General features: G+C 38.8%; 1 protein-coding gene across 1 annotated transcript; it reads left to right on the top strand.

Moving 5' to 3' along the window:
• The first annotated feature begins 673 nt into the window (after positions 1-673).
• LOC135468338 (tRNA (adenine(58)-N(1))-methyltransferase non-catalytic subunit TRM6-like) lies at positions 674-12,533 on the top strand. The gene is made up of 12 exons (XM_064746536.1): positions 674-776; positions 1,900-2,030; positions 2,743-2,852; positions 4,023-4,114; positions 4,693-4,776; positions 5,813-5,937; positions 6,220-6,265; positions 8,409-8,592; positions 9,142-9,218; positions 10,682-10,784; positions 11,058-11,144; positions 11,797-12,533. The coding sequence occupies exons 1-12, from the start codon at positions 697-699 to the stop codon at positions 11,881-11,883; spliced, it is 1,206 nt and encodes a 401-aa protein (XP_064602606.1). The 5' UTR covers positions 674-696; the 3' UTR covers positions 11,884-12,533.
• The last annotated feature ends 68 nt before the right edge of the window (positions 12,534-12,601 follow it).

The raw sequence follows: 12,601 nt of genomic DNA, 5'->3' as shown, positions 1-12,601 counted from the left end.
TTCCCGATACCACGTTTGCACATCAAACCAACAAAGTGGGAAATGACGATCGAGTTTTGACAGTCTGTACAGTGGAGAGTCAAAATTTTCAACAGGAATATATTTATTAAATGATTTTTTGTCAGGGTAGTTTCCGCCTGAAGTATCAGACAAGCTCGGGTCTTGTCTCGAAATGACCAACAAACCGGGTCTACGACTAACTGGAGTTGTAAAACCACCGAAACCAGGACGCTCGCCCTCTTTACTGACAGCTCGGCTGGAAACTCGAAATAAGTTATGCTTGTTATACTTTTTGGCATGTTTACTCTGCCGATCCAAGTCTTCGTTGTTAAGAGCATAGCAGAGTAGAGATCGCGCTGAATCTCTATTTGATGCTGCTGATTTGGGTCGTTCAATATGTCGTGCGTTCCTCAACGACAGGTCCACCTGGGTTCCGTGTGACTTGCGCCATTTCTTTTTCGAATCTTTCAGGTTTGCCTTTTCTTGACTGGAGGAACTTTTCGGAGATAATCCGAAAATTTTCTCTAGGAGCGAATCCATACTGACAATGCGTTCACGCCATCAACCGTTTACTGTCAAATCGGCGCTGTCAGGGACGCACGTGGGTTTGTTTATTTGTAGGGGGCGCTACACACGAATGGCAAACAGGGCATGCGCGGGTACCAGTTCTGATTACAGCTTCCGAGGTTAACAAGCATGGCTCTAATCCAAGAAGGGGACAAAATTTTGTTAAAAAAGGACAACCACTTGAAATTATTTGAAATTAGGAGAAACAGGTGCGAAGAGGCTTCAGTCAATAAGCTTACTTTCACTTGACAACTAGGCTGCATTCATTGTTTACAGATGTCGGCGTGGCTTTATAGGCGTTGTAAACTTTCTCCTTTTCCGTTCGTATACAATGTGTTCGTAATTTTCGCGCAAATCATGGTGCATTATGAGCTAATAACCCAAACAATATGACTTGAGAAAATGGCTTGCGGTGTTATGTGAAAGTAAAACTATATGTAATCCCAGTCCCATACGAAATATAGGAAGGTGCTGAACAAGTCAACGCCGTCTTTTGCTATCTAGCAAATTTTATTGAAGTATCCCGGTAACAACAGTATCTAAACACGATTAAATCGTTCAGTATTGCAGAGGAAAAATTAAATTCCACTGTGACATCACAGTGTGCTTTAAAATAGACACCCTACCATTTGTATTTCTATTAAATTCTATTAAACACTGAGCTCAGCTGATAGCTGTTCGAATACTTTATGTGTCTGCCCTAATGAGTAAATTGTTATGTAGGCCTATGTTAACAAACTTGAAAGCTGATGGAAGGGGAATAGAGAATGATAGCCAACGGAATAGGTGAATACTGTTTCGACAAGGATCTAAAAACATGAAATAGGAGCTAAACAAGACAGAAAGAAAGTAACGGCCTCGATCAATACAAACGCATGTTTTCAAAAAAGCTATTTCTTGTGTCACCTTTCAAGGTATCCACCATAGCTTCCATATGTTGCTAATATTTTTGCTCCAGGCAGGGTACCATCCTGGAATGTTGTCATATTGCCTCTTTTTTGGGGTTGGACTGGAGTCGCTCAGTGAATGTAGCTTTTGCTTTGTAGCTCTCTCTCTATCAGGATATGAAAAAAAAGGATCTTCCTTTCTGTATCTAGATTTCATCAGCCTTTGAGTGGGGTTAATGATGGCACATTGTTTCATGTATGCCTTGAACATTATTTCTATGAACATGATTAAGTAATATGGACATTGGGCTCAGGTGTTAATTGTTCAACTACTGTATTTGTCTGCCTTAATGCTTAATCTTAGAATGATTATTCTTTTACAACTATTGTGGGAAGCTGTTAAAGTAAATAATTAGAGTAACTATTTTGTTTTTATGTTGTTCAGGCCTGTAGCAGTGGAAAAGGTCAAGTTCACTTTGGATGCTGCGATTGGGCAGCCCTATGGCACCTTGTTTGAGGTTAAGGATAAGGGACTGGTGAAGGTGCTGCGGGCAGATTATGCTGATGATGCCCCAGGTAAGGGCATGTTTTATTGCACAAATAACAATCCAGGTAATGACACATTTTATTACACTAATGACACCCCAGTGGATGTCACATTCTATTACACTAATGACTCCCCAGGTAATATTCCATTTTATGACACTATGTGAAACCCAGGTAATGTCACGTTTTATTACACAGATGAAACCCAGGTAATGTCACGTTTTATTACACAGATGAAACCCCAGGTATTGTCATGTTTTATTACACTATTGACACCCCAGGTAATGTTATCTTTTATTACACTAATGACACTCCAGGTAAGGTCACATTTTATGACACAAATGACACCCAAAGCAATGTCACATTTTACTACACTAATGACACCCCAGGTAAGGTGACATTTTATGACACAAATGACACCCACAGTAATGTGAACATTTTATTACACTAATAACACCCCAGGTAATGTTATGTTTTAATACGCTGATTACACATAGGTAAGTACACATAGGTAAGAGACACAGGCACATCTTGTTACGCTGATAACAAGCGAGGTACAGTTCTATCTTACTACTTGACAACACCCAAGGTGAACTGATAAGATCCTATTGTTAACAAAGTGGAGCATTTCCGGCATTCATGTGTGTTTAGCTAGCCGTTATGATCATCTCTGTTTGCTAGTTGTATGAATGAAATGGTAATTTTTATGTCTGTTTTACTGAAAATGTGTGTGTGGTTACAGTGGAAGGTGAGAGAGGAGATGACAACCGTGAATTGTTGGACAGGGACAGCAACCAGAAGCTGTCACATGATGAAATAGCCCAGATGAAAGAGGAAGGAGTACGAGGAGAGGTAAGGAGGGGTAACTTCCTTCAGAACTTAGTCTTTATTATACAGCAATATCTTCTCAAGCATATCTTCTCCATACTGATAATTCACAGCATAAGCCGCCCTGTTTTCACGGGTATCATATTTAAGACTAGTATAAACTGAAAGGTACCAGGAAGCATTAACATGTTGCTGCTGCAATTATTCAACTGCCTACTCCTCACCATCATTACAACTCACCTCACTTGTTGGCATACAAGTCTGCTCACCGTGTTATTAGTGAAGTGTGTTGTATGAGGTTAGCTATTGATGCCCTGTGGCATACATAATATTTATTTGATTGGTGTCTTATGCCGTAGTCAAGAATATTTCACTTATACGATGGCAGCCAGCATTATGGTGGGAAGAAACCGAGCAGAGTTCGGCGAAATCCACAACCATCCGCAGGTTGCTGACAGACATTCCCACATACAGCCGGAGGGGAAGCCAGTGTGAACTCGCAGCAGCCGCATTGGCCTGAGGCTCTTGGGTCATTTCGCCGTGCTGGCGTGCTAATCCCCTCGGCCATAAAGGCTCCCACTTATATAATATAGGAACAGACACAGTGTTATGAAAATAAAACATGGTTTTGATTTAATAATTTGATAACTAAGGTTTGGATTACAGAGAATGGACAAAGTAAACTTACAATTTTGTACTTCAGTTATAAAGTCTGCACCCCCACAACCATCCCACGTCTTCACTGACTACACTACAGATATGCAGTTTTCAGTTCTTTGTTTTGCAAATCAAATTACTGCTTTAAAGGGATACAGGATTGACACTGATTGGCTGACAGTGGACATATTGTTTCTCGGGCCTATCCATGCAGGCTTGGACACCTGTGATTATACCTTGACTTAAAATTCAGTTTAGGCTAGGCATAGCCTGGACTTGCCTTTCTCTCACACCAGTTAGTCAGAATTGACTCTGCATCCCTTTAAGCCAGAAGGCTTCTAGCCGTTGATCAGTGATGTCATTGATTCATATCCATCTCTCGCTGGCTCAACTGTGGCTTTAAATCAGTGAGATTGTGTGGTATGATGGTTTTCCCCAGGCTGTGCATCCACCAACCTAACACATTAACAGTACCAAATGAACACCAATCATATAAATTAATAAGCTCTATATTACCTTTTGTTGTTGTTTTTTTAGAGTATTGTGGAGCACTTGATTGAAAATAGCGCTACGTTTAAAACAAAGACAGAATTTGCACAGGAGAAATATGTTCAAAAGAAAAAGAAGAAGTAAGTAGCATAGCCTCTTCACCCAGCTATTGTTTACCATCTATATCCTGCGGTTAGATCAGTTTAGTTACCGCTAATATAACTATATAAAAATAAACAAAGAAATTAAATATAAAGTGTTAACCACACAGATTTGGATGTAGCCTTTTGCTAAGGAAGCGATAATCCTACATACATTTTTCTTTCCTTGGATATTTGTAACAGCTACAGCAGAGTCGTACAGCAACCCATGTACTTTTCTCGGGGTAATACCAGGTCACATGTTGAAACTTAAGACTTGCACAAATATACATGGTACTATTTTAGCAGCCTCAACTTAATTTTTTAATAGCCCTCATTTTGTACTGGAACTTAACTTAAATTTGTGGTACTAACAAGTGCAAACAATGTCACATGATTTCCCTGCTGTTTTAAATAGAGAGTATAAGGTAAGTACACACATATCAGCGTTTTTGGAAAAGGGAAATTCTTTAACATTGTTTAAACTTGCAGCAGATTATTCTCATAGGAGTCTTTTATCATCACTTCAGGATGTTGTGTTGTTAACGTCCAGCTGTTACCTTGTTGTTTGTTTGCAGACATTTGCCTGTCTATACCATCCTGAAGCCCACGACTCGTCTGCTCTGTGAGATGTATTTGTCACGGTCCGCCAATAAAATTGGGTGAGGACTAACATTTTTTTCTCAGATTGCTGCAATTTCCTTGACGTATGTTTTCAGTGACAAATTTATTGGACTTCAGGTTGCTTTAAAGTGATACAATTACTTGGCTATGTCAAACAATGGGTTCATTAGCTTTTAACATGTGATGACTTGCTACAGGTAAAGGTTAAAATAAATGCAGGTGTGGTTAGCTTGTTAAAATACTAGCTCATTACTTTCGATCACATATCAGAAGGTCTATTTCGTGTTCAGGCATGAGGATTTCACGGAAATGATCATTCCGTTTTCGTTCAGTTCCCTGGTTAAAAATTCATGGAACCCGGAACCAAAAGTCCATTTCCCACAAGAAAAGACTTGGCTACTTACTCAGTACTGCTCAGCAAACATTGAACAGAGTTAATTGTTCAAAGACTTGAGCTGTGAGTCTTCAAATTGTGGCTAAGGTGTCACTAGGCACTTGTACTTTGTTTCCACCTTGGACCTTTTTTCAATCTCTCTGTGTATAGCAAGCCTGCGATGCTATCTGCCATGATGAACAGGAGGTAGCACAGCGGATGAATTACAAGTAGGACAGAAAGCCATTCAAGGTTCTTGATTAAGGAAGTTGTAATTCATATGAAATTCGGATTCTTAGATTCGTTTGATTGCAAGGCTGGTGTGGAAGTTGTATTTAACATATGCTGTATTGTACTCTTCGGATAGGGGAGATAACTCAAACTGACAAAGCTCTCTCACATCTTTTTTCCATAGTTCGCCGTCAGATACCTCAATCATTCAGTGATAGCTCATACATTTTAAACCAAAAGGTTGAAGAATTATGGTAACTTTTACTTTACAAAGTAAATGATAATTAGACCTGCAAGACCTGCAACACCCAAATTTATTTCATGAAATGCCATTAATACTAAAATTATGACAGGTGTATCAGCTTGGAAACCACATAGACGTTCCCCCACTGTTTCCCAGGTCAGAAGTATACAGCAATTCTTTACGTTTCTTTACGTGACTGAGTTTTAATCATGTGACATATCATCAGGTACCTGCGCATGGACAGTCTCTCCCAGATTCTCACATATGGAAATGTGCAGGCTGGTAGCACTATCGCTGTGGTGGACAGCTGCCTGGGACTCGTACTGGGTGCCGTCATGGAGAGGATGATGGGTAAGTGTGGCAAGCTCAAAGTGGCTACCATCCTACTGGTTAAATATTAATACAGGAGGTCCATGTATACTGTTGTAGTGAGTTGAGTTCTTCAGTCATTTAGCCTGCTTAAAACTACTCTATATCCAGAACAAATTGTGAGAAGTGTCTGGAAAGAAGAGGTGCTGAAAGACGCAAATTGATGGTATGCACGTTGTAATTTTTCTCTATTTAAGACCCCTGTTGATGTGTAATAAGTAAATCAGGTAATCATATGTGCAGTCAATATTTTTGGTCTTCCAGGTCATGGCAAAGTCATTCACTTGTACCCAGGCACACAGCCAAACAGGTAAGTAGTATTACCTGCAGACAAGAAATGTTTTTGTTGTCCAGCCTCCCAATAAAAGTAATACGGCCTTAGGCTTGCAATGGAATTATAGGCTTTTTGCGTTATTGTTTTAGGCATATGCACCATCCTTTGCAATTTCCATCCTCACCTTGTACAACTAGGACAGCCTTTTGTAATAATTAAAATATGTTATTAAAGATTATTAAACTTGGTATGAGTGTATAGAACATAAACTAAAGATGGGGGTTTAACAGATTTCTAGAATACCTGGGGTGATGCTTTAAACAGGACTTTGCGGATCAAGAACCAGAGACATATAGTACATGCTCGCCACGATATGGCTGAGATATTGTTGATGTGGCGTTAAACCATAATCATTCATTCCTTCGTATAGTCCATGTTCAAGGCATGACATTGGTACCACCTGAGGTGGTAAATTAAAACGTCATAGCGTCTCTGCAAAGGTAACTTTATCACACATAAATTATGTGTTGTGCAAATTACAAAAAGCAAGAGAAACGTCAATGTCTTGTGGACTCTCGGTTTATGATATAATAAGACCAATTTAAAAGTGTGCCTGGATTGTTGATGAAGCAAAGATTTGCATTTTCACCATGACAAAGTCAAAAGACTATCCAAATGTGCTTGTGATTAACCTGGAACTGTCACTTGTAGAAGATTTTCTGGGAATACACCAATTAATTCCAAAGTATTCCATCCAAAAAGTTTGGGATACATCTCAACATATTTGCTCTTTAAGAGAAGAAATTGTGCCTGCACACTATCCCAGCAGTAAAGCAGACAAAGATGACTCAGGGATAATCATGCAGATGCGGTTTTTCTATATAGCAATAGCAATCCAAAAACTTGATCAAAGAATCTTTGCTCCACACAAGATGGACCTCTTTACATCAGTGGTGCATTAGAAGCTTCTAGATTGTACACAAAGAGGTGTCTTCCTCCAGAAATAACAGCGTTAAGCAATAACTATTCATTCATTCTTCCAGAAGTAGTACAGGAGAGGAACTGAAACAGACTGTAGGAGTTAATGAAAACATACAATGAAAAGCCCTTCTTATAAAGAATGTTTGCCTTCTAAATCAAGAAGTGCTATGCTTAACAGATTTAACATTAAGGTCAAAACGCCCATAAACAATCATGTTTCAGACGGAGTTGGATTAATCACTTTGCTATCGATTGTTTTTCGGATGAGTAGAGAAATCTTTTCCTTTATCCAGACAGCTTGACCATACAGCGCATCAATGACGGTCAACACCCAGGGTTCTTTAATTCAAGCCTTTCAATTAAGACATCAAATTAAGGAGCAAGATGTTAGTTAAACGTCCATGGCGCCCGCTGACAGATAAATGAGAGTGTGAAAGTCCTTCTGAAAGTATCAAAAGTCTTGCAGTTTCCTGCGGTGTTTGGAGTTTGGGGTCATGGAAAGGCCCCTACTGTGTGCTATTTGGAATTTAACATTTGGATATTTAGACACCAAGTCAACTGATAATTGTTAACACAACCAGGATAGAATGCCCTAAAATGTTACAAAACATAAACTTCACGTATTGTCGTTTTCTGACTGCAAAGAAAATTCTTGCCCCTGTAGCTTACCCTCTCCCAACCCAGAGAGGGCTAAAATGTCATTTTCATCAACAAATCTGCTATTATGTTTGAGAAGAATAACTTGAATTAGTTAAGGAAATATTCCTAAAGCAAAACATACATAAGTGAGAAGGTCTGCAGCAACCTGTGGATGGTCGTGGGTTCCCCAGGGGTCTGCCCGATTTCCTCCCACCATAATGCTGGCTGCTGTCGTATAAGTGAAATATTCTTGAGTGTGGTGTAAAACATCAATCAAATAATTAATTAAATATATTTGAGTGAGCACATTTATTAAATGGGGCATAACCCATACAAATCTACCCATCTGCAAGGGCTATCATATCAAAACATTAACTAAAGACACACCAACTTAAAAACAGTAAGCAGATTTGGCCTCTCTGGGTTGTACCAATATCTGAAATTTTGATCCTAGGCCCATGAACTATCAGACTCATTGAATCTACGGAGGGCTGTTGCCAAGAAACAGAAAGTTTTGGTTTATTTATTTTATGCTGACTATTTTTGTGTGTGCCACCAGGCCAGCACTTGATGCGTATGGCTTCCCAGATCATGTGCTGAAGTCCCTCATTGATTTCCCACTTCCATATGTGAAGGACCTTTATACTGATGACAGAGCCCCAAATTGGGAGTTTGAGGCAGAATCCTGTGACGACGGTGAACGGGCAGAGTCTGACAAAGACAACCGCAAAAGGAAGCATGAGGTAGGAAATAAGGCATTGAGTTGACATCACAATATCTGTTGAATTATAGTAAATTAGCACTGTCGTATTAAGCAAAAGCGCACCCAACAGACTGATGTGATAGCCTGTATTGAGTGTTTGGCGTGTCAGCCATATTGAATTTTGTTCAAAACTTTTCACACCAAGTCCAAATCTAGAACTTCCGTCTAAGCAGATTGTGCTGAAGTTGATTTGTTGATAGTGGATATGAAGAGCAGGAAGAACATGTGAGTGTTGCTTCAGATGTTGTCATTACTAGATTTGATTTTTTGTAAACGTCAAAAAACTTTTTTTGTAGACTTCCCGGTCTGGACATTGTTTTCTTGTTTTTTCTGCATTCAGAGATTACCTCTCTTACATATCGGTAATGATTGCAGATAAATTCAACAGCTGTACAAACTGAACCTTTCAGTTACATGTAGATATTAACTATTCAAACAGTAGGCCAAAGAAGAATTGCTACACAATTGACTGTGTGTTTGCAGTTCATAATTACATGAATTTATTGCTGAGCTGAATTCATTTCCACAGGATCAGTGGAACAAAAAGAGCAGAAAAGAGCAACAGCTTCGAGAGGCGAGGAATGCAATGAAGGGCAAAGTAGATGGGTAAGTGACACTTGAATAAATAAAATAAAACATACTCAATGAGTGAAACCCAAAACACTCAATAACTTATAAATATAGTGCATTCCATGTGAAGACAAACTAATTGAAATACTAAGGTGCTGTTAAAACACATTTATTTTTCATTTTACATTTTTGACTTATATTTTATGGTATTGTTGACAAGTCAACTAAAGTAATGGCAGGGATCAAGATCATGTGTAAATGAAGTCATGGCACTTGGCCAGCAACCGTAGTTAAAAGAAACGAACACATTTATACAACTTATGTCTTAAATAAAAGAGCTGTAGAAACTGTGTGGATTTTTAAAAGTTTTTGTAAGAGAGGAAAGCGGTTTTAAACATCGTCATTTTCTACAAAATTCGCAGATACGAGACACATCTGAAGTTTCTCTGTGTTTTAGGCTTGTCCAATGAAAAGCGTCCTTTCCTCCTCTTGAATATTCATGGTGACGTCACTGTGCTTAAGGTTTTAATCCTACCATGTGATTAATATGCATTTCCAGTCTCAGCTAAATGCATACATGTATCGTGATAATCGTGAATTTTAAGGTCTGTGAAAGCCAACTCTAAAAAGGAAGAATTTGGGATGTACTAGAGCTACATCATGCGAACATGCGTGGCTGTAGGCTGCCAAAATGTGTCTGGAATGCCATTTCCTGAAGAGCTACTCGGCAAAGCTAAGCATGATGACGTACGTAATTTGTTAAAATGGCAGCCTTAAGGAGACTTCAAAGCCTTAGATGTTTAACTGTTAAATGCCCAAATAACAAGCACTGCTGACAGAAAATTGAGATATTTTCTTTAACCTAAGCATACCCAATTCATTTAAGGTATTGATTGTGTAAATGTGTTCTTTTCTTAAAAGAGCATGCAGCAGGTGCTAAAAGAAAAGCATGGGCCCTCACTGGCTGAGGCATCCGAGGGTTTCTGCAAATTTAAAGACAACTAGTCGTTATTTAACCATTGTTGTGTGTGCGTATTCAGCTGTTACTGGTTCAGCTGTAGTAACATCAAGGTTTGTCAGGTGCCTATAGCGGTATGACTTGTTTCCTCCACCCTTAAACTTGTCAGGTACCTCCACCCTTAAACTTGTCAGGTATCTGGAAAAGTGTGACGGTTTTCTCCACCAATAGACCTGACTTTGGTCGTATGAATGAAATATACTTTATTATTACCCTAATTCTTCAACCTTTTCAACGGCCTCTGCTACCAATAATTTGAAACATCTTGAGAGAACTATGGGGTGTAGAAAAAAAATGTCCTCAGTTTTATGAAACTTGCATTTTTAATGACACCAAGAAATCATTTTAGCGTCATTTTTATGATAATTGTGTGCATAAATTTCAATGAAAAAAGTGCTTTAGTGGTTGCAAAAGTTGAAGATTTACTAGGTGTAAAACATCAGTTGAACAAATGAAGGAAATGACATGGTTTTCCTTTCAGTTTAATAGTGGCCTTTAACCAGGACCCTCTACCAGTTGTTTCATACTTATCTCCTTTCATTCACCCATCCCGACCTGTGGTGGTGTTCTCACAGTTCAAAGAGGTAAGGTTAACACTATATGCAAGACATTTTATTCAACGCAAACTTTCAGACTGTTATTACATAGCACTTCTGCAGGAGGTCCTGCTAAAATTTCACATATAAAATAAAGTAATATTCTATTTTGTACCATGTTTGTAAACTATAAACATTTTCATTCTGATGTATCAGACACAAACCAACATCACTCTCTGGTTTAAATATTTGTTACATACAGTGTCAGCAATAAAAATGTTGCTTATGCCCAAGACATTTATCCACTCTTGTCTGTTTCAGCCCTTGATGGACACATATGTACAGATGAGAGAGAAGAATGTTGGGGTGAACTTCAGGGTAACAGAGACATGGCTCAGAGAATACCAGGTAATACCTATCGCAAGCTAATCTGGTCTTATGATTGTTTTTTTTTTTTATTCAGTGTTTACATAATATGATGATGATGATGATAATGGTGATAACTGAAATGTCTTTCAAAACACTTATTCAGGAAGTATGCTTACATTTATGTATTTTTTTGATCGGTGTTTTATGCTATGTTCAAGAATATTTCACATTAAGTCAGAGGAAACCAGGCAGGGCCTCGGGGAAACCCACAACCGTCCACAGGTTGCTGGCAGATCTTCCCACATATGGCAGGACAGAATGCCAGGTTGAGCTAGACGTGAACTTAGTGACTCCCTTGTTGAGAGGCTTCTGGGTCAGGTGCGTGTTTGGTTTTGTGGTTGGTTGGATCTGTACCATCATAACCAATCGCATTTGGTTTCAACAAACCATGGGGAAGTTTTTGTTTTATCTTAATTAATGATGATAAAGTTATAGTCTTTGGCATATAAGCACATTAAAATGTACTGAACAGGTTCTCTATTAATTTGTGGCATTATATCAGGCCTAATTATCATTTGACCATACTTTCACTCCAAATTCTACCTAGTTTTCATTAAGCTTAATACTGGGGTTGCAGTGTGTGTATTTACATTCTTTTTATTAACTTGGAGACTGGCTTTGTTTTTTGTAGGTGTTACCAGAGCGCACTCATCCCATGGTGAAAATGAGTGCTGGAGGGGGTTACTTACTAACTTACACAACTGTCATCCCAAGCTGATGAGGGCAGGGAGCACGTGCTGATGGTCACAGAAGACATCAGCATGAATCTGAGGAGTGCCACAGCGTGCTGACTGGGTCAGACAGATCTTGACTTAGTGATATACGACATAACAGACCAGGGATCAAGTGTCCGACTGTGACTATAGACAGCTAATATCCGAGTGTGAAGCTGTGTGCACATGTATTTAGAATATCTGTTTTCAGATAGTGTGATCAAATTTTTTGTTGGAATGACTGAACAGCGGGAAGTTCCCCCAACATGATGTCGCCTTGTGACTGTTTTGATTAAATGAACAGACCTGTTTCATGATACGTCGTAAAATTTGGAATGCTTTCTCGTATTAGAAAGCCATTGCCGTGATTGAGCCAAACAACAATTTCTTCTCCTGCATAAAATTTGACACAGTGGCTGGTATACATATACTAGCCAGCTTATAGATGTGAAACAATGAATTGAGTTTTTTCCTTGATATGGCTCAAATATTTGCTTCGTGTTGCCATAATCATACTAAGTAAATTGATTTATTCAGTCTTGTGTTCTGTGTAAAGCCATTTCATGTGACTTCAAAGCAATCTGTATTCATCTTGTCAGTTTAGTTGACTTGGGTTTCAATGAAAAGGCTTGAATAAATGTAAGGATAACATGTACATATTTTATTGCTTGGCTCAGTCGACTAAGGAATTGTTCTCAGACCCAGGGACTGGTTTTGTGAACC

This window comes from Liolophura sinensis, chromosome 6 (assembly GCF_032854445.1).
Source record: "Liolophura sinensis isolate JHLJ2023 chromosome 6, CUHK_Ljap_v2, whole genome shotgun sequence".
NCBI classification, from domain to species: domain Eukaryota; kingdom Metazoa; phylum Mollusca; class Polyplacophora; order Chitonida; family Chitonidae; genus Liolophura; species Liolophura sinensis.
Note: the sequence above shows the minus strand (reverse complement) of the source record. Positions and strands in the feature narration are given on the sequence as shown.

Excerpts from the sequence above, each read along its gene's own strand:
- LOC135468338 (XM_064746536.1), top strand. The coding sequence starts at position 697 with ATGGCTCTAATCCAAGAAGGGGACAAAATTTTGTTAAAAAAGGACAAC. Across the intron at positions 5,938-6,219 it reads CGTCATGGAGAGGATGATGG|GTCATGGCAAAGTCATTCAC; the intron begins GTAAGTGTGGCA and ends TTGGTCTTCCAG. Across the intron at positions 11,145-11,796 it reads CATGGCTCAGAGAATACCAG|GTGTTACCAGAGCGCACTCA; the intron begins GTAATACCTATC and ends TGTTTTTTGTAG.